This window comes from Zea mays, chromosome 10, assembly GCF_902167145.1.
Source record: "Zea mays cultivar B73 chromosome 10, Zm-B73-REFERENCE-NAM-5.0, whole genome shotgun sequence".
Lineage (NCBI taxonomy): Eukaryota > Viridiplantae > Streptophyta > Magnoliopsida > Poales > Poaceae > Zea > Zea mays.
The window spans coordinates 148,250,815-148,273,066 of NC_050105.1; the positions used below are offsets into that span (position 1 = coordinate 148,250,815).

General features: G+C 49.2%; 1 protein-coding gene across 1 annotated transcript; it reads left to right on the forward strand.

Annotated features, from left to right (window-relative positions):
* Positions 1-298: 298 nt before the first annotated feature.
* LOC100304425 (NADPH--cytochrome P450 reductase) lies at positions 299-21,605 on the forward strand. Its single transcript, NM_001165859.1, has 18 exons — positions 299-796; positions 896-955; positions 1,058-1,134; positions 2,036-2,093; positions 2,168-2,251; positions 2,350-2,386; positions 2,714-2,783; positions 4,803-4,997; positions 5,082-5,174; positions 18,888-19,119; positions 19,195-19,278; positions 19,361-19,512; positions 20,148-20,244; positions 20,358-20,507; positions 20,601-20,678; positions 20,770-20,892; positions 21,003-21,116; positions 21,200-21,605. Exons 1-18 carry the CDS (start codon positions 497-499, stop codon positions 21,278-21,280), a joined length of 2,085 nt encoding a protein of 694 aa, NP_001159331.1. The 5' UTR covers positions 299-496; the 3' UTR covers positions 21,281-21,605.
* Positions 21,606-22,252: the final 647 nt, after the last annotated feature.

The window sequence follows — 22,252 nt, forward strand, 5'->3', positions numbered from 1 at the left end:
ATTTTTATAATAAATTTATTTTAAAAAATGTTAACATTGATTACTATAAAATTAATTAAATTTAAGCTAAACTGACCAACCGAGCTAACATTAGCTGTATTTGTTTTTTTACGAGAGTAGAGACGCCTTTCGCTGTTGGCCTGTTTCGGCACGGGATTTGCGAGGGCATCCTGGATAGCTGCAGATGCCGGGAGCAGATCCCAGTCCAGAATCCAGAGTCCAGACAACCCCATTTTCCTGATCGGAAAGCCGTTCGCTGTTGACTGTGAGGAAAGCAACGCCTTTCGCCTTCCCTTCCCGCAAGAGAAAATTTCACGTTATCTTTTCTTTTTCGTTAAAAAAGAAGCAAGCGAAAAAAAACACTTCTAGCCGTGCGGGCTTGGCCGTCCGCAGTAGCAGCAGCAACGAACCAACGAAGCACTGGTTGTTGGTAGGTGCACGCACCCCATCCCCCCACCCAATCCCTCGCGGCGGGCGGGCGAGAGAGCGAGCGGCGATGGCGGCACTGGAGGCGGTGAGGTCGTGGGCGGTGTCCGTCATCCCGCCGGAGCTCGCCGCCGCCGCGGGGGGAGACCCGCTCGCCGCGCTGGCAGCCACCGCCGCGGCCCTTGTCGCGGGGCTGCTTATCCTCGCCGTCTGGTTCCGATCCGGAGGCGGGGCGCCGTCCAAGCCGGTCGCCACGCCATTACGGCCGCCGCCGGTGAAGGTGGACGCCGACGCCGACGTGGACGACGGGCGGAAGCGCGTCACCATCTTCTTCGGCACGCAGACCGGCACCGCCGAGGGATTCGCCAAGGTCACTGCCCGATCCGATCCCACACCCGCGTTTAGTCTAGTACTCTAGTTTGTTCCGTTGCCTTTTTTTTTTGATTCGATGCGTTTATGTTCTCATCAGTCGATGGCGGACGAGGCGAGGGTGCGGTACGAGAAGGCCGTGTTTAAAGTGGTGGATCTGGTAAGTTTGCATGATCTATATGCGTACATGTGTGTGCTCTGTGCTTCAGGCTAGCCTGGGCGCCCTGTTGTGGAGCTTGAGAGATTTGTGGGACTTGTGCAGGATGACTATGCTCAGGAGGACGAGGAATACGAGGAGAAGCTGAAGAAGGAAACTGTGGCGCTGTTCTTCTTAGCAACGTGAGTTCCCTCCCCTCTGTGTGCTGATTCGCCCATTAGTGAATTGCGCCCTTTGTCCCTTGCGTCTTATTCCATGTTCCAATGCAAACTGTGTGGATTAGTGAATTGCGGCTTTTGTCGCTTGCGCTGCGCCTTATTCCATGATTCAATGCAAACTGCGTGGATTAGTGAATTGCGGCTTTTGTCGCTTGCGCCTTGGTTCCGTAGTTGATAATCCGCCTAGCTTTTGTTGTCAAGCTCAAGAGAACTTAGTGGATGGCTAGTTTCGCTTGCTGCTAAATTCCATAATCCATAATCCAACTTTCTTGGATTGGTGAATTGCACACTTTTTTTGTGTGTCCTAGTAGCTAGTTGCACAATCCACCTGCCTTATTTCGTTAAGCTTATTTTCTGTGTAGATTGGCTAAGCACCTTTATTGGTCACTACTTAATTAGGAATCCAGCTGCCTTGTACAGTTCAAATGTCCAGTCCTTTTACTTGATGTGACTTAGAAAAAAAACTGTTTCTGAGGGGGGGAAAACTTATGTTTGTACACATAGCTTTAATCATCCACTGATGACATTATAGTTTAATGTTACTGTCCACTGTAACTGTAACACATAATTTAATGATACATGTGTTCATTTTGTCAGAATTGGAATTGCTTTGCTGTTTGTTATGTGGAGAATTGGCTCCATTTATCTTGGCTGCGTTCTAATAGACAGCTTGAATTTATCGTAGTACAACCTTATTTTCATTGATGATACGGTAACTACCTTGGGCAAAAATTCCTTCCTTCTCCATGATTTATGAACAAGCAAGTTTGTTATGAGTTACCACAGTTATGAGTTACATGGTATATCTCTTTTAGTTAAAATATTTTCTCGGTATTTTGTGGCAAATTATATTCATGGTGTGCAGATATGGGGATGGAGAGCCAACTGATAACGCAGCAAGATTCTACAAATGGTTTACTGAGGTTTGTGAAGTCTCCGCAGTTGGGATACGTTGACTACTATTACACTTCTGACGTCTTTGCAATGCCTGAAACAGGGAAAAGAGAAGGAAGTTTGGCTGAAGGATCTTAAATATGGTATTTTTGGCCTTGGAAACAGGCAGTATGAACATTTTAATAAGGTTAACACACTGAATTGCATGTTATTGTTTGGATGAATTGATGAAAGCTGGCTACTGTTGAGTGTTTTGGTTATTGATTGTGCACATGGGAAATGCAGGTTGCAAAGGTGGTAGATGAGCTACTAGAGGAGCAGGGTAAGTAATTTACACTAGTTCTCATGGGAAAAATTGAAACAAGTGCATGACTAGCATTAGCGGACATTCTCAACAAATTGATTTTTGTTTCAAGGCTGAAACTTTTAGGATATTTCCACTATGGTGCCATGGTAATGCTAGAAAGCATCATACATCCTTTTCCCTTGTAGCGATCAAATTTATTTTCACATGGGAATGTATTGTGCTAAATGCGTGCATTTTTTCCCATTAGCTCCAATCGTAGGTCCTTCTCGATGTAGGGTTTCATGATTCATGATTGTGGTATTCCATCTTGTTGCCTTGACTTCCAATTTCTTATGTATCTAGGTGGGAAACGTCTTGTTCCTGTTGGCCTTGGAGATGATGATCAGTGCATTGAGGATGATTTCACTGCATGGTACAAAAGCTACAATGATATATACAATCTGCTGTGCATTCCTTTGCTGTGGTAGATATCTACCATGTGGATTGTAGATACAAAGTCGTGCTGGACTAGTGGGTAATGCCCATCTAGCTTGTTGCTAAAAAACAAAATCCATGCTTGAGTTCTAATTCGGGGTGTTGATTGATCCTTACGTTTTCGGAGAAAACATAAGCATCCTTGTCCTACCTTTTATTCCTGTCTAGATTGTAGAAATAGTGTCCTTACTATGTGTTGCACATATTTGGTACATAAATCACTTCAACTTTATATTTTTCTTGGGGTAGCAATATTTTCCTTCAAACTATAATCGTGCAAAATATCAGATAAGTATACTAATGATTTTAATGGTTTTTTAAAAATCTTAGACAGTCTAATTAGTTACTGTATAAATTAATAATACCTTTTTGGAATAATTACCATTTTGCCATTTATGAACACATCCATCATTTGATGAGACATTTTTGGAATCCTAACAGGAAAAAAAGAAGATTTGTGGAATGCTTGTTAGACTAGAGAATACCAAAATAGCAGTGAGCATACCCGTGTTTAGTATTGCAATATATTTGAGCATTAAAATAAATAGATGATAATATAATAGTTCTGACAATCTATGCAGTTTGACACGTTGTAGCTTAGGGCATGTATGGCACCATTAAATGTCCCGTCTCTTGAGGGGTCTGAGGGGGGCATGTGAAAAAAAACCCAGAATACCGTCTCTTTGTGAAGAGCCTGTCTCTTACACTATTTTTCAAGCATAATAGACTCCAGTGTGTGTACAACCCCAGTTAGTACCCATATCTTGAGCTATCTTTAGAGCTAACACATTTATGATTTAAAGACACTGTGGTACAATAGGGTCTCTTAGTTGTCTGTTATGTTTGGAGAACCATTCCGGTGTCTAAGCATTGTACATGCACTTATAGATTCTGATATATGCCTTAAATCTACATGTTTAATGCTGCAAAAGTTTTACATGACCATTTGAATATTTAATGCACCTAAGCAAGCATTTTGTCTGTGTTTTCTATACAGAAGTAAAATGTTATAATTTATTATGTTTGTTATGGTATATTATGTTGAAATAACTAGCTGCTGCAGTACAGGAGCAATAGCAGATCCACCATGCCATCATGTCTGTCTAGTGGCAGCAGTAGGCAGTAGTACTAGTGTATGACTGTATGGCCAGGCGAGTATGGCCTGGTAGTTGGTGATAGTAGGTAGTCACCTCATGTCACCTCATGTACATTGACTTTGATAGATGGAGTAGAAGGGGCAAGATGCACCTTAGAGCATCTCCAATAGTTACAAGAGAACAATTGGTAAATCATTGAGTTTTCATGTCAATAAAAAAATTAGGGAGCATGCTGGCTTTCTCCAACCATTTCCAATCTCTTATAAATGCTAGAAGGCAATTTTGCATCTTGAATCCCAGATTATTTCCAAATCAACCTAGCCACTATACTTTCGTTCTTTCTTGTACATTTGAATTGGGAACCCTGCCATTTCTCTTATTCTTCCATGTGTCCTTCCACCTCTGTATTGGCTGATTGGATACACACAATATCTTCCGTGCAATTGGATCGATTTTCCCAAGTGCAATAAAGATTGAGAGTTTGAGATAAGTAATTGTTGGAGAGAGATTTTTTTAATCTTGCCAAAAAAAATCCAGATTGGGAGTGGGTTGTGGAAACTCTTGGAGACCCTCTTAGTTCGCAGCACCATTTCACACAGGTCTGGGTGTGAGTGCGTGCTCCATTCTTCCCCTTCTACCTCCAGTCCATGTGCGCGCACCCTATCATTGGTGGTGGCACACCTGATTGCGTTAGCCAGCCAACATATTAGTGTAGTGCATGATGTTTATTCTGTTTCCTTGTCCAATTCTAATTCATCCATCGGTATATTCTTTAAATGCCAGGTTGCGGTTTTGTATTTGTAATGTTTTTGGTATTGCTGCTTGAGTGGGAATCATATATTCCTTATTGTTATCTGTAGGAAAGAACTAGTGTGGCCAGAGTTGGATCAATTGCTCCGCGACGAGGATGACACAAATGGTGCATCAACTCCATATACTGCTGCTATTCCTGAATACAGAGTTGTTTTCATTGATAAATCTGACCTGTCATTCCAAGATAGATCATGGTCACTAGCCAACGGTACTGGTGTGATTGATATTCACCACCCTTGCAGGTATTTGGACGCCAGAACAATGTGCTAACAACTTCCTGTTTGCCATTAAAATGTTCCTCCACAGTAACAGTTATTAATTGCTAGGGCTAATGTTGCTGTTCGAAAGGAGCTGCACAAACCAGCTTCAGACCGCTCTTGTATTCATCTTGAGTTTGATATTTCTGGCACTAGTCTTGTGTAAGTTTCCTGATCTGCATATTCATTTTCCTCTTACATTCCTGCATTTCAGATTTCCAGTCTTGATCCTATCTATGTTCCATTGGTTCCTCTGTGAAAAGGATGTTCATTTTTTTGCTGCTTTGCTAGGGATATGGTATATTTCCATTGGACTGTATTCAATATATTCATAATAATAAAATCTTGTATGTACGTACGAAACTCAGGCTATTAATGGGATGTTTGGTTTGAGGATAGAGTGATCCATCACCGAACTCATGATAGTATTGTTTAGTTTGGGAATGGAATGGGTTGATCAATCACCACCTCATGGCACATATGCACTTTTTTTTTTGAAAAAAACGCAGGAGAACTGCGTCTCATGGCACATATGCACTTCATTGGGATTGAGTCATCTCATCACATTTTAGAGGACAAACTCATGATGAACCACTCCATCTAGGACGAGACGATCCCTCTAACCAAACACCTCTTAAGTACATGTCCTATACCAGAATATTAATTATGACAATGTGAGCATGATTCTAGCTACTGCAGATAACCTAAATAATTTGCACTACGATACATCAGAAGAACCTCACATGGTCCTTCAATGTTTTTCACCAAATCTTTTGGTTTATGAATTTGGAATGACTCGAGGAATTTGTGGTACCTGATGGAATAAGTCTTGAGCATCTAGAGGACAACCTGCTTTTGACTGTCCTCTGTAGTCCTTTAGCATCTAGAGGACAGCAGTCGCTTTTTGACTGTCCTCTGTAGTCTCTTTAGCATCTAGAGGACAACAGTCGCTTTTGACTGTCCTCTGTAGTCGCTTTAGCATCTAGAGGACAACCGTCACTTTTGACTGTCCTCTGTAGTCTCTTTAGCATCTAGAGGACAATCCTGTTGTGTAGTGTGTGTGAGAAGGTGTGGTAGTGCAGCCCCTAGGGCTATAAATATGTGTCCCCAACCCCTCTAAGGGTATGGCATTGTGTAGTGTTTGAGGAAATAAACAGAAAATTGCCCCAACTCATAGTGTCATCCTCTTGATGAGAGTTAGAGTCCCTCTACTTACAATTGGTATCGGAGCCAAACTATCCTGTAGCCTAAACATCTCTTGCTCATCTCCTTCCCGCGCCTCTCCCCACACTCAGTCGGCAGCAAGTGCTCCAACTGTTCCTTCCTCTCCTGCTCAGACGAGCAACCTTTCGTCTGAGACAGCCTCTTCCACACGCAGCGACCCCTCACTAGCCCACCATGTCCCTACGCTCGGTCACTTCGAGTGCGCGGCGCCAGCAGGAAGCCGAGGTCGCCGCGGCACAAGAACGACAGCGAGCAGCAGCAGCGGCTGCAGCGACAACGGCGAGGGCAGCACGGTTGGCGGCGGCGGAACTGGCAGCGGCGAGAGCGGAAGTAGAAGCAGCGGAGGCGGCGGATGCTGCACGTGCGGCGGCAACAGAGCTCGAGGTTCTGCGCGGCAGTAGAGCTGGCAGCTCTGCTTCTGTCGACGACAACACCGACGAAGAGCTCAGGCTGGCGAGGGAAGCAGCGCGAGAGCAGGCGGCACAGTGGGCAGCCGCGCATCCCCATGGGGGCGCGCGTGGCGGTAGCCCGGATAGGCGTCGACGCGCTGACGGCGCTCCAGGCGGGGGCGCACGCGACGGCAGCCCAGACGGGCGTAGACGCGCCGGCGGTGCTCCTGGCGGCGACGACCGAGTCGACGGAGATCGCGGCCTCTACAGGCGGCGCGGTTCTCCCTCACCGGATCGGTACCATGGTCGCCGCATGGCCCAGGCCATTGTCAGGGACATCGGTCCCGGCGGTGGGTGGCCTACCCTCACCAAGACCAACTACGTCGAGTGGGCCGCAGTGATGAGGGTACGGCTCCAGGTTCGCCACATGTGGGAAGCAGTTCGTTACGACGACGTCGACTACCACGAGGATCGGCGGGCGCTGGATGCGCTCATTGCTGCAGTCCCGCCCAAGATGCAGTTTTCGCTTTCCCAGAAGCGGACTGCCAAGGAGGCCTGGGACGCCATCGCTGCGACCCGCATCGGCAGCGATCGTGCCCGCAAGACCACACTGCAGGCACTTCGCAAGGAGTGGGAGAACCTGGCCTTCAAGCCAGGTGAGGATGTTGATGACTTTGCTCTCCGCCTCAACACTCTGTTGCAGAAGATGGTGCAGTTCGGCGACGACACCTACGATGAGGAGAGAGCTGTTGAGAAGCTCTTCCGTTGCATCCCCGAGAAGTACAGGCAGATTGCTCGCTCGATCGAGTCTCTGCTAGACCTCTCCACGATGACGATCGAAGAGGCGATTGGTCGCCTCAAGGTGGTCGACGGCGACGAACCACAGGCTCTCTCTGGGCCTATCACTATCGGCGGGAAGCTACATCTCACTCGGGAGCAGTGGGAGGCCTGCCAGGGTGACAAGAAGAAGGGGGAGTCCTCCTCGACACGAGGCCGCAAACGCGGCAAGCCGCGCAAGGCGCGTGGAGGCGCCCAGGCCGGGGCGCGAGGACATGCTGAGGGTGGTGCACGTGGAGGTGCCCAAGGCGGCGCCGTCGGCAACAAGAAGCCGGCACGAGACGACGGCTGCCACAACTGCGGCAAGCTTGGCCACTGGGCCAGGGATTGTCGGCAGCCACGGCGTGGCCAGGCCAACGTCGCACAGGCGGAGGAGGAGGAGGAGGCCCTGCTCCTGGCACATGCAAGCATCGAGCCATCTCCAGCGGCACCGGCCGCCGCGGCACTCCTCCACCTTGATGAGTCGAAAGCACGTGCTTTCCTCGGCGACGGCTCCAACAAGGACATGATCGAAGGATGGTGCCTCGACACCGGCGCCACACATCACATGACCGGCCGACGGGAGTTCTTCACCGAGCTTGACTCTAGCGTCCGAGGCTCCGTCAAGTTTGGGGACGCCTCCGGCGTAGAGATCAAGGGCGCCGGCTCAGTCGTCTTCACCGCCGCGTCTGGTGAGCACAGGCTGCTCACCGGAGTCTACTACATCCTCGCGTTGAGGAACTCTATCATCAGCTTGGGACAGCTGGATGAGAACGGTTCGCGCGTGGAGGTCGAGCACGGAGTCATGAGGATCTGGGATCCCTCTCGTCGCCTTCTTGCCAAGGTACGCAGGAGTGCAAATCGGCTTTACATCCTCAATGTGAAGGTGGCACAACCTTGCTGCCTTGCTGCTCGTCGAGACGACGGGGCATGGCAGTGGCACGAGCGCTTCGGGCACCTTAACTTCGAAGCCCTGAAGCGGCTCAGCGCCAAGGAGATGGTACGAGGCCTGCCGTGCCTTGACCATGTGGAGCAATTCTGCGACGTCTGCGTGTTGACAAAGCAGAGACGACTCCCCTTTCCCCAGCAGTCGAGCTTCCGAGCCAAGGAGAGGCTCGAGCTCGTGCATGGGGACTTGTGTGGCCCGGTGACACCAGCCACACCAGGAGGACGACACTACTTCTTGCTGCTCGTCGACGATCTCTCCCGCTACATGTGGGTGATGATCCTTGGCAGCAAGGGAGAGGCTGCGAACGCCATCAGGCGTGTGCAGGTCGCTGCGGAGGCGGAGTGCGGCCGCAAGCTGCGCGTGCTGCGCACTGACAACGGCGGCGAATTCACGGCGGCTGAGTTCGCGTCGTACTGCGCGGATGAGGGCGTTCAGCGCCACTACTCCGCGCCGTACAGCCCGCAGCAGAACGGCGTCGTCGAGCGGCGCAACCAGACGGTTGTGGGGATGGCTCGGGCTCTCCTCAAGCAGAGAGGAATGCCAGCTGTCTTCTGGGGAGAGGCGGTGGTGACAACGGTTTACATCCTCAACCGCTCGCCCACCAAGGCTCTCAACGGAATGACACCGTACGAGGCTTGGCATGGGCGCAAGCCGGTGGTCTCTCACCTACGGGTCTTCGGCTGCCTCGCGTTCACCAAGGAGCTTGGCCACATCAGCAAGCTCGACGATAGGAGCACCCTGGGGGTGTTCATTGGCTACGCGGAGGGCTCGAAGGCCTACCGCATCCTTGACCCAAGAACACAGCGTGTGCGCACGGCGCGCGACGTAGTGTTCGACGAAGGGCGAGGATGGGCGTGGGACAAGGCGGTGGACGACGACACGACTCCGACGTACGACTTCACCATCGAGTACGTCCACTTTGAGGGAGCTGGGGGAGTAGGCAACACTTCTCCGAGCAGGTCTACCCCAGCCCCCAAGTCTCCACCGACTCCAGCGCCACACTCTCCAGCTCCTGCTACAACGAGCTCTTCACCACCACGCACTCCAGCCACGACTCCGGCTACAGCGAGCTCTTCGCCACCACGTACTCCAGCACCGACGGTACCCTCTCCGGGAACGTCCTCTCCGACACCAGCTCGTGTCGAGCACGACCCAGTGGAGCTCGTGACCCCTCTGTCCCGCGACGAGGAGCGCGTCGACGCGTGCTACGACGGCGAGCCGTTGCGGTATCGAAGGGTGGAGGGCCTTCTCATCGACCCGTCGGTGCCAGGCCCTGCATCTCGCATTCTGGCAGGAGAGTTGCATCTTGCATGCGACGATGGTGAGCCTCGGTCTTTCGCGGAGGCCGAGAAACATGCGGCTTGGCGTGCCGCGATGCAGTCGGAGATGGACGCGGTTGAGACGAACCGCACTTGGGAGCTCGCTGATCTCCCTCATGGTCATCGCGCGATCACCCTTAAGTGGGTGTTCAAACTGAAGAGGGATGAAGCCGGTGCCATCGTCAAGCATAAGGCTCGCTTGGTGGCACGCGGTTTCTTGCAGCAGGAGGGGATCGACTTCGACGATGCCTTCGCCCCTGTAGCACGGATGGAATCCGTGCGACTCCTCCTCGCGTTGGCAGCCCTGAAGGGCTGGCATGTTCATCACATGGATGTCAAGTCGGCGTTTCTTAACGGCGACTTAAAGGAGGAGGTCTATGTACACCAGCCGCCAGGTTTTGCGATCCCTGGCAAGGAGGGCAAGGTGTTGCGCCTGCGCAAGGCTCTCTACGGCTTGCGACAGGCACCAAGGGCGTGGAATGCCAAGCTGGATTCCACGCTCAAGAGGATGGGCTTCATGCCAAGCCCGCACGAGGCGGCCATCTATCGGCGGGGCAATGGAGAAAATGCCCTGCTGGTGGGTGTCTACGTCGACGACTTGGTGATCACCGGCGCCAAGGATGCAGAGGTGGCAGCGTTCAAGGAAGAGATGAAGGCCACCTTCCAAATGAGTGACCTGGGGCATCTCTCCTTCTACCTGGGGATTGAGGTGCACCAGGGAGACTCCGGGATCACACTTCGCCAGACCGCCTATGCCAGGCGCATTGTTGAGCTGGCTGGGCTCACCGACTGCAACCCAGCTCTCACTCCGATGGAGGAGAGGCTGAAGCTGAGTCGCGACAGCACGACGGAGGAGGTGGATGCTACTCAGTACCGGCGTCTTGTGGGGAGCCTTCGCTACCTCGTCCACACACGGCCTGACTTGGCATACTCCGTCGGCTACGTTAGTCGGTTCTTGCAGCGACCGACGACGGAGCATGAGCAGGCTGTGAAGAGGATCATCCGCTATGTTGCGGGGACTCTCGACCACGGTCTCTACTACCCGAGGTGCCCTGGGGAGGCACACCTTGTCGGGTACAGCGACAGCGACCACGCCGGCGACATCGACACTAGCAAGAGCACAAGCGGGATCCTCTTCTTCCTCGGCAAGTGCCCCATCAGCTGGCAGTCGGTCAAGCAGCAGGTGGTGGCCATGTCCAGCTGCGAGGCCGAGTACATAGCGGCGTCCACTGCTTCGACTCAGGCTCTCTGGCTGGCTCGACTGCTCGGTGATCTCCTCGGGAGAGACACTGGAGCGGTGGAACTCAGGGTGGACAGCCAGTCCGCTCTGGCATTGGCCAAGAACCCCGTGTTCCATGAACGGAGCAAGCACATCCGGCTGAGATACCACTTCATCCGAGACTGCTTGGCAGAAGGGAGCATCAAGGCGCGCTACATCAACACCAAGGATCAGCTTGCAGACCTGCTCACCAAGCCCCTTGGGAAGATCAAGTTTGTTGAGCTTTGCTCCAGGTCCGGGATGGCCCAACTTTCTCACAAGACGACGCCCAAGACTTAGGGGGAGAATGATGGAATAAGTCTTGAGCATCTAGAGGACAACCTGCTTTTGACTGTCCTCTGTAGTCCTTTAGCATCTAGAGGACAGCAGTCGCTTTTTGACTGTCCTCTGTAGTCTCTTTAGCATCTAGAGGACAACAGTCGCTTTTGACTGTCCTCTGTAGTCGCTTTAGCATCTAGAGGACAACAGTCACTTTTGACTGTCCTCTGTAGTCTCTTTAGCATCTAGAGGACAATCCTGTTGTGTAGTGTGTGTGAGAAGGTGTGGTAGTGCAGCCCCTAGGGCTATAAATATGTGTCCCCAACCCCTCTAAGGGTATGGCATTGTGTAGTGTTTGAGGAAATAAACAGAAAATTGCCCCAACTCATAGTGTCATCCTCTTGATGAGAGTTAGAGTCCCTCTACTTACAGTACCACAGGGATGACACATTCCATGTGTTGAGATTAACGATAAGTAGGGATGTAAGTTCCACTCATTTTGGGTCATTTGGTCCATCCAGAACTTGCTAAAATGAACTAAAAGGGTGGGATGCCAGCTAACTAATTTACGGGAAGAAATGAATTAATTTAGGGTACCCACTTGCATCCCTGGAGATAAAATATTCCTAAAAAGAGCATTTATTCGTATTAATCTTGAATATCACATGCTTAGGAATGATTTGGATCAAAGTGCAAAATAGCATGAATAGCTTGTTATGATCCAACTTCTGCCTTTTGTAACTGGGTTAGGTTATATATCAGCCAGCCAAGAATGGAATTACTGTACTTTCATTGTTTGTGGCATCATTTACACAGTCAAGAAGCAAAGGGACATGGTGGATCCTAGTAGTTTGGCAATTGGTTTAAGCACCAAACTGTGGCATTATTAGGATGAACTTTAATTATGTGAACAATGTTGATACTTGGTATCATGGCAGTCAGATTGATGTCAACATGATAACAAGCGGATTAGGAGATCCTATAATGTTTCAGTTGGTTGACAAACTTATTAACTGGTTTATTAAATCATTTTATTTTCTTAAGCCGAATTTGGTGGACGATGTGCTTCCCAGCCCCTACCCTCCCCTCCCGCCCTGGCGCCCCACCCTCACCACCCCACAGCCCCACGTCGGTGCCTACTCCAGGCCCGACGGCCATTCCCTCCTCTCCCTTGGCGCCGGAGACTGCCTCTACCCCGTTGGCCGCTGGCCGTTCCAAGGCCCTTAGGTGGCGCGACGACGAAAGCCCGGCGTTCTCTCCCGTTGTCTCTCCGGGACTCCATCGACGTAGGCCATCATACAAGGAGGCTCTTCTTCTGCCCAGGGCTGCTCCCTGTCTTGGCCGGGAGGTCGACAATGGCGCTGGCTGGGTGAAGGTTGAAGGAAGACAAGCTCGTCGACGTCGTCTTCGCCCTCTCAAGTCCCCTCCTCTTCTCCCCAGGGTCGTTCCGTCCGACCTTAGGGGGAAGTGTTTTAACTGTCTTTCCTCCTCCCACCGAGCTGCTGTTTGTCGTCGGCTGGTGAGGTGCTTCTGTTGCCGGCTGCCTGGGCACCGTGCTTACGTGTGCCCGCGCCGGCGATCAGGCGTACCCCAGCCACGACGGGGCCTGGTGTGGAGGCCTGTCTCCCAGTCTTCTGGGATGGCTGGCTCTGGAGATATTTCTGCTGGCAGAGTTGAGGCTGGTGGAGATGATGGCGTTGGAAGATTGAAGAAGCGCACCCGCCGTGGTCAGAGGAGGAGAAGATCAGGAAGCCAGAGGAATAGCGAAGTTCAGGAAGCAGCAGTCGAGGTGCCTGCCCAGCATTGTGCCGAGCAAGGCCTTGTTCATGCAACGGGTAGGACCACGCGGATCATCAAGTACTCCAGGAGGATCCTCCAGGAAGAAGAAAATCTTCGGCGGGCTCTGATCATCACTGTCATTGATCAGACGAATTCTGGCTGCGCCGCGGATGTGTCTGAGGCGCTCGCTGTGAGGTTCAGCCTCGATGCGCAGTCGCTCGACCTCCGTCGTGCTGCGCCAAATTCCTACGTCGCGTTCCTCCCCAGTGAGGAGATTGCCTGCCGGGTCCTCAACGGCGGTATGCCTTTTGTCTCTCCCACTGTTCGTCTTCACATCAAACGCTGGTCCAGACAAGCCTTGGCCGTCGGTGGGCGAGCGTTGCCAGTACCAGTTGACATTGAGCTGCGAGGAATCCCTGCTCATCTCTGGGGGTTAGAGACAGCCTCGCTTCTTCTTGATGAGCACTGCCTCATCCGTGATGTGCACCCAGCGTCCGCGGAAGGCGTCGATCTTTCAGTCTTCAAGTTGAGTGCATGGTGCGACGAGCCAGTGCTTGTGCCGACGGAGTTGGATCTTCTTGCGGAGGAGCCGCGTGCCTGTGACTCTGACCCCAATCCTCGCACACTGGTTTTCCCAATCTCCGTGCGAGTGTTCCGTTCGGACGGGATCCTGGACAGCAGTCCTTTACCACCGCCACCGCCTCCCTACTCCGGCGACGATCGCGAGCAAGACCATGACAAGCGGCGGAAGAGTCCACATTCAAAACCTACGGCGACTGTTCGCAGACCTGTGCACGCGCGCCTCGGGCCTAGTGCCCGTGCCGGTTCCGCGCGCCTCGGGTCTGCTGCCCGCGACGGCTCTGCGCGCCTCGGGCCTTGTGTCCGCGCCGGCTCTGCGCCTGGCGGGACGGTTGCGCTCCCTGTCCCCTTGGGGGAAGGGTCTGCCGCTTCGGAATCCCCTCCTCTGGCGCGCGGCTCTGCGTCTGGATGGACATCTGCGTCGGTTGAGTTTCCGGGCGCCTCGGTAGCAGAGGATTTCGTGGGAACAGGGGTGGACGCTTCGGGCTCTCCATTACCGTCGTTCATCCCTTCGGTTTCTCCAGGGCCAGAACCGGTGCCCATCACTCCTGGACCCGCCTCATTGATTGTTCCTCCCCACGGAGCCGTTTTTCAAACGACGATTATGGAGGAATTTGGCGGGTGTCACAGGACTGGACAGAACTCAGATTGTCTCTGTATTGTTCATTCAGATCGGGCCTCTGTGCCAAACATGCAAGACCCGAGGGTCCCAATCACCAATGCTGCTCAGGTCAGGGACCCCTGGGAAATTATCAAGCATAGTCTGCAAGTAAAGCCACCTTGTTTGAAGGTGTACTCTAGAAGGAAAGATGCCACACCGGTTCACTCCCAGGCAGTGTCCTCGGCAGCCTCGACCCCCTTGCAAGAATTTAATCAACACATTTCCAAGGCCATTAATGGTCTGTTGAGCCCGCCGCCAGTCCCTAAACGCAGAAAGAAGACCCTTCCAAGAAATTTCAAGCCTAGGAGATCCAGAAGGGTGGCCAAGTTTCCGCCTGAGTTAGGCTCCGATGCAGCAGTCTCTGTTTGCAAGAAGTTGGGATTCTGTGATGATCATGGCAATATCTCTCTGGAAGATGCTAGCAGATATGCTGCTCTATATAATTCACCCCTCTCCAGAGAGCACATCGCTGCATTGGCAGCTCTGTTTGGTTGGGATGCATCTGAGCTCGCGTAAGCTTGGATCGTTTGGTCTGGTCGTGTTTCCTTTTTCTCAATGGACCAGTGCAGCTTTCTAATTTGGAATGTGAGAGGATTGAATAGTAGGGCTAGGAAAGATAATGTCAAGACCTTAGTCCTGGACATCAAGCCTTCACTTATCTGTTTGCAGGAAACCAAAATGAGCAACATTTCGGACTTTGATATCCTTTCCATCCTTGGTGCTGGTTACAGTAATTTTGTTTTCAGTCCAGCACAGGGGACAAGAGGAGGCATTTTAGTGGCTTGGAGAGATGGAATTTTCACCCACAACATTCATGTGATCAGGGAGTTCTCGGTCTCTATTCAACTGCAGGAGGCTTCAGGCCCACTATGGTGGTTCACAGGGGTTTACGGGCCACATCAAGATAATCTTAAACAGGCTTTTCTACAAGAGTTAAGTGAAGTCAGGGCAGGCTGCGATGGGCCTTGGATCTTGGCAGGTGATTTTAATCAGATTTCCAGGTCTGAGGACAAGAACAACTCCTGTATCAACAGGGCCCTGTTGAGAAGTTTCAGAAGATGGATAGATGAAAAGGAGCTGAAAGAAATTCCTTTGATTGGAAGAAGATACACCTGGTCTAACCAGAGACAGGCCCCCACTCTTGTTAAATTAGATCATGTCTTCTGCACTTCGAGCTGGGAAGGGTTGTTCCCAGCGTCTACTTTATTCAGCAAGGCCTCAGAAGATTCTGATCATTGCCCTTTGTTTTTAAAGCTGCGTGAAGAAGGTACGGGGAAAAGGAGATTTCATTTCGAGAGTTTCTGGACCAAAATGCCAGGCTTTCGTGAGTTGGTGGCAGATTCCTGGAGCCAGCCACTTCCAATTTGTGGTCATCTGGAGAGGATCTCTCTGAAGCTCAAGAGGCTAACCAGAGCCCTGCAGTCTTGGGGGCACAAAACAGTGGGCAACATTAAAATTCAACTGGGTTTAGCAAGAGAGATTTTACACAGGCTAGAAATGGCTCAAGACAGCAGGGTGTTATCCCCAGATGAGTTATGGCTGTTAAGAAAACTCAAGCAACAATGCCTGGTCCTTGCTTCACTAGAGAGAACTGTTGCAAGACTCAGATCTCGAGTTCAGTATCTGAAAGATGGAGATGCCAACACTTCCTTCTTCCATATGCAGGCCTGCTGTCGCAGGAAAAGAAATCATATATATAGCTTACTGGATGGTGAGAGGGTGGTCACATCTCATGATCAAAAACAGGAGGTGCTGCATGATTTTTACTCTAATCTGTTGGGGTGTGCCCCCCAGAGAAGGCTAACTCTGAAGCTAGAAGAATGTCACAGAGCTCCTATAGATTTGTCTGCTCTTGAGCTGCCTTTTACAGAGGAGGAAGTGTGGGAGGCTATTGCCAGTCTTCCTTCAGATAAAGCGCCTGGGCCAGATGGCTACACAGGGAGATTCTACAAAACTTGCTGGTCTATAATTAAGACAGATTTGATGGCTGCCCTTGCTGCCCTTCACCTTGGTAATTCACAAAAGTTTGGGCCCCTGAACACAGCATATATTACTTTGATTCCCAAGAAGGCAGACCCCATTTCTGCTGATGATTACAGGCCCATCAGCCTCATTCACAGCTTTGCTAAGCTGTCCACCAAGGTCCTTGCCAATAGGCTTGCTCCTCTCCTCAACAAGTTGGTTGAGGCTAATCAGAGTGCTTTTATTAGGGGCAGATCTATTCATGACAATTATATGTTGGTCCAGCACTCAATTAAGTCTTTGCACAGGAGAAAAGTGGCCAGCCTTTTTCTGAAACTGGATTTAACAAAGGCATTTGATTCTGTTTCCTGGGCTTTCCTTCTTGAGGTTTTATCCTACCTTGGTTTTGGTAATAGGTGGAGGAATCTGATTTCCAATCTGCTGGCTACTTCCTCGACTCAAATTTTATTAAATGGATTTCCTGGGGAGCTGATTAGACATCGCAGAGGTTTGAGGCAAGGGGATCCCCTCTCCCCAATGCTCTTTGTCCTGGTGATGGATGTGCTCAGTAGCCTGTTCAGAGTGGCAGAAGAAAAACAATTGTTGTCTAGTCTGGAAGGTGCCATGGTGAAGTCCAGATTATCTCTATATGCAGATGATGTTGTCTTGTTTGTCAAGCCCAGGGTGGAAGAGCTAAATTGTGTCAAACTCATTCTTGACTGTTTTGGAGAAGCTTCTGGCCTAGTAACTAATTTGCACAAGAGTTGTGCCATCCCAATAAGATGTGAGGATGATTTGCTGCAGGAAGGGTGTAACATTCTGCAGTGCACCCCTTCTTCCTTCCCTTGCACTTATTTGGGGCTGCCTATCTCAGATAAGAAGCTTAGCAGGAATATTTTGATGACTTGGGTTGACAAGATTGCAGATAGGCTACCAAATTGGAAAGCTAGGCTCCTCAACCTTGCTGGTAGGACAGCCCTTGTGCGCTTTGTTCTCTCTACCATCCCAGTTTATCTTTTCCTTGCAATGAATGTCCCTAAGTGGGTGATTCACAAAATTGATAAAATCAGAAAAGGATTTGTGTGGAGAGGGAGAAAAGAGGTGAATGGAGGTAGCTGCCTTGTGGCATGGGATTCAGTCACAAGACCTTTGAAGTATGGTGGGCTTGGGATCCCTAATTTACAACACATGTGTTGGGCCCTTCAAGCCAAATGGCTTTGGCTTCAAAAAACAGATCGGGATAGGCCTGGCTTGGCTTGTCCATCCCCATTCAGCAACATGTTAAAGACCTTTTTGCTGCATCTCTGATTTCTCATGTGGGAAATGGCTCTAATACCTTGTTCTGGACAGATAAGTGGCTTAATGGATGCTCCATCAGAGATCTTGCTTCCGAAGTGGTGTCCAAAGTGGCTAAGCGAGCTCTTACCTCTATGACAGTGGTTCAGGCTCTTGAAAACAGGCAATGGATTGCACATATCAACCCCCCCCCTTTCCTTGATTGGAATTCAGCAATTTCTTTTCTTATGGGATACTTTAGGAGATGTGCAACTTTCTCAGGAGGAAGACCGCCATGTTTGGAGACATGAGACATCAGGGGTGTTCTCCTCTAAATCCTGCTACAAGGTCCTTTTATTAGGTTCTACTGTCTTTGAGCCTTGGAAGAGATTATGGAAGACCTGGGCTCCTCCTAAATGCAAGTTCTTCCTTTGGTTGGCAATAAGAAACAAATGTTGGACAGCTGACAGATTACAGTTGAGGGGACTGCCACACCCAGATGTTTGCCCAATGTGTGATCAAGCCCAAGAGACAATTCAGCACCTCCTTACTGCGTGCATTTTTGCCCGGCAATTTTGGCATACAATTCTTGCTGCTATTGGCTTGGGGCATCTCACTCCGACTGCTGATGAGGGAAACTTTTCAGAATGGTGGGGAAAGGTGAGCCTTAGAGTTATCAAGACCAGGAAAAAAGGACTTAACTCTCTGATCATCCTGGGGGCTTGGTGCCTATGGCTTCAGAGAAACAGAGCAGTGTTTCATGGGGAGTTTCCTTCATTGCCCAGGATTTTTAGGTGTTTCTCAGATGAGTGTGTTTGCTGGGTTTTAGCAGGAGCTAAGGAGATCGGTAGTATGGGCTTAGTTGCTGCCCTGGGCGAGGTCGGGTCTAGTTTCAGTACTTCTATGTAATTGCTTTCGGAATTTTGTGGGTCTTTGGGAGATTTGCTTTGCAACATCTCCTCTTTTGTAATGTTTCTCTTCCTCTTTAATATATAAGATGCGCAGTTCTTCTGCGCGTTCTCAAAAAAAAAATTTATTTTCTTCTGTTTGATTGCATTGAGGTGACAGTTTGGTCACAATTGTTCTACACAACTATTTGTACTGATTTGAATACAACAAGTAAGCCATTTAGTGCTGGGCAAGTTGGGGTAGGATGGAAATGAATTGCCCATGTACTGATTGGTTACTGTTCAACAAGGCAAAACACTAACCCAGTACTTGTGCTACCTCAAACAGTTTCTTTCTGTAGTAATTGTTACATAATGTTTAGTATTTTTCATTTATTATCAAACATTTTCCAGATAATTCTGTTCATCGTGTGCGTACTAGGACCCCTTGCTTTATAAACACTACAGCATATCTGAAATTCTGAATGCTTGTTTTAGGTATGAAACCGGAGACCATGTTGGTGTATATGCAGAAAATTCTGTTGAGACTGTGGAGGAGGCTGAAAGCCTACTTGACCTTTCTCCAGATACAGTCTTCTCCATCCATGCAGATGCAGAAGATGGGTCTCCTCGTAAAGGAGGAAGTTCCTTGGCCCCACCTTTCCCATCTCCATGTACTTTGCGGACTGCGCTTCTACGATATGCTGATCTACTCAATCCACCGAAGAAGGTCCACATGACTTATAAGCATTTTCAATTTTCTTGTGATCGTTTGACTAATCTTTGAATGACGTTATCATCTCAGGCTGCTTTGCTTGCTTTAGCTTCTCATGCATCTGATCCAGCTGAAGCTGAACGACTTAGGTTCTTGGCCTCTCCTGCTGGAAAGGTTATCATCATCTTTGAATCCCTATGTTATGCCGCTCAAAGTGGATTTTTTTTTCTTTGCTGACTAGCAGAATTGTATGTAGGATGAGTATTCTCAATGGATAACTGCTAGTCAGAGGAGTCTTCTTGAAGTTATGGCTGCATTCCCTTCAGCTAAGCCACCACTGGGAGTGTTTTTCGCAGCAATAGCTCCTCGTCTGCAACCACGATACTACTCAATTTCATCATCTCCAAAGTAAGTTTTTTTTACTATCACTGCCCATTTCCTCTATTTGCAGCGTTCACCTACAAGTTTCAACAGTACATCTGCACTATTGGTAAAGCTACTTTCCAAGTCTCTAGCTTTGTCACAAGAAGATTGCTTGATGATTAGGGAAGCCATGTGTACCTTGATAAAGCTAGTTTTCAATTCTCTAGCTTTGTTTGATTTCTTCCACCATGAATTTATTTAAATTTTGAACTTCAGGCACCAACTAAGCTTAAGATGTGCTCAGTTTTCATATGTGATAATATTAAATTGTCTTGGGCCTGGTGCAATGGTGAGAGCTGTCTCACTGAGTCACCAGGACGCTGATTCGAAGTAGTCTCTCCGCAATTAGGGGGGAAGGCTTGCCTCCTCAATCATGTGGGAGCCTGTGGCGCTGGGTCTGCTCTTTTATCGAACTGTCCTGTTCATGGCGGTGTGGCATACTATGCTTGAGGTGGTGGTGTGTGTCTGTAAGTCTGCTGTTCGTGTTTTTGGGGTTTCACCCCTTTTTCTCTTCTTAATACAAAAATACGCAGATCTCCTGCGTATTCAAGAAAAAAAAGGTGGTGGTATGTACCTTCCATTAGGGGATGCCTCTTGACAACTTATAAGTGTCTCTGCAGGATGGCTCCCTCCAGAATTCATGTAACATGTGCATTAGTTTATGGGCCTTCACCAACAGGAAGGATCCACCAAGGAGTTTGTTCAACATGGATGAAGGTAGGCTCTCGAAGTAAACTCTTTTGTGGGCATTAAGCTCTTGAATTACCAGCAACAACAAGCTTTCCAACAGTCTGATTTATTATTCTTTGATTTGATCATATGCTTGGCAGAATACAATTCCTCTGGAATATAGCGAAGAATGCAGCTGGGCTCCCATATTTGTGAGGCAGTCAAATTTCAAGTTACCTGCTGACCCATCCACTCCGATTATCATGATTGGTCCTGGGACAGGGCTGGCTCCTTTTAGAGGTTTCTTGCAGGTTTGTTTTGGCAAGGAGTCCAATGGGTGTATATTTGCAGTTCTGCTTGAGAGCACCTAGCTTAACTTATCCTTCCGCTCTCTCTATTGGCAGGAAAGGTTAGCACTGAAACAATCTGGAGCAGAACTGGGCACTTCAATCCTTTTCTTTGGATGCAGGAACCGTAATATGGTAAAGATCACCAGTTATGACAATTGCATGTGTTCTTGTTGTGTTTCTCAGCAAATATTGATGGAACTCAATCTGAATTGTCACTCTTAAGGACTACATATATGAAGATGAGCTGCAAACTTTCCTTGAGGAGGGGGCGCTTTCTGAGCTAATTGTTGCATTCTCTCGGGAAGGGCCAACTAAAGAATATGTGCAGCATAAGATGGTGGAGAAGGTCAGATACAATATACACTCTTCCTTAATATACTGTTACTTCTCGAGTGTTTCAAATATTCAATGTCCTAGAAGGTTTGCTCAACTAAATTTACTTCTTTCTGATACCAGGCCACAGAAATTTGGAACATCATCTCACATGGTGGTTACTTATATGTATGCGGTGATGCCAAGGGAATGGCTAGAGACGTACACAGGATGCTTCATACAGTAGTCCAAGAGCAGGTACATAACCGCAACCCATCGTCTAGATGGCTATTATGAAGTTTACTATGTTGTTTGTAACATCTCATTTTGTTTCACTTCAGGGATCTTTGGATAGCTCCAAAACCGAGAGCTACGTAAAGAGCCTGCAGATGGAAGGCAGGTACCTCCGTGATGTATGGTGACACATCACCCCCATTCAGCCATAGCTCTAGCGTGTGGAAGTAAAGCTGGCTTTGCGTGTACGACATGCCTAATGCCAAATGAAGCGTGCCATTGATTAGAAACTGAAATGTTCAGTCGATCAGTGTAATTCTTTGACATCTAACTATTTATCATTATATGGAATGGGAGGAACTGTTGTAGATTTGTAGAACTACAAAAAAATTGTGTATCCCTAACAAGTTTGTAGCAAAGGGGGTACATTATTACAGTTTGAGATGAGGACATCATGTATACTGTTTGAGACGAGGACATTATGTATATACTTGGTACATTAGAAGGCCACCGAAAACAAATTTTGCATCTGGTTTTTGAAAGCATGTGCTCCTATCAACTATCGTGCTGTCTGCAATGTTCGGTTGGAAGGTGCAGTTGGCAATCTACATTTTGTACATCGGCATTGTTGCATGGAAGCTGCGTCTGCACTTACGCGCCTTCAGATCGGACGGGCACCTGGCCACTGGCATGCCCAACGGCCAACGCATTCCTCATACAGTAATAAACAGTCAGACTACTCGTACTCCTCTTGGAGTCTTGATTCATTTTGCATCTAGCGAAGCATGTCATGATTTTTTTGGACTATAAAAATAATATTAATCCATCCATTCTAAAATATAATTCTAAAATATAATTCGTTTTATACTTGTCGGGGACCATAATTAGGGATACCCTCAAGACTCCTAATTCTCAGCTGTTAATCCCCATCAGCACAAAGCTGCAAAGGCCTGATGGGTGCGACTAAGTCAGGGACCGGTCCATTCGACGGACTCGATCACGCCTCGCCCGAGCCCAGCCTCGGGCAAGGGCAGTCGACCCCGGAGGATCACCGTCTCGCCCGAGGCCCCCCAAGAGCGACGAACATACTTCCGGCTCGCCCGAGGCCCAGTCTTCGCCAAGAAGCAACCCTGGCCGAATCGCCACGCCAACCGACCAAA

Coding starts and splice junctions, on each gene's coding strand:
- LOC100304425 (NM_001165859.1), top strand. CDS start 497: ATGGCGGCACTGGAGGCGGTGAGGTCGTGGGCGGTGTCCGTCATCCCG. Junction 19,279..19,360: donor TGGCCTCTCCTGCTGGAAAG/GTTATCATCATC, acceptor AATTGTATGTAG/GATGAGTATTCTCAATGGAT. Junction 19,513..20,147: donor TCAATTTCATCATCTCCAAA/GTAAGTTTTTTT, acceptor GTGTCTCTGCAG/GATGGCTCCCTCCAGAATTC.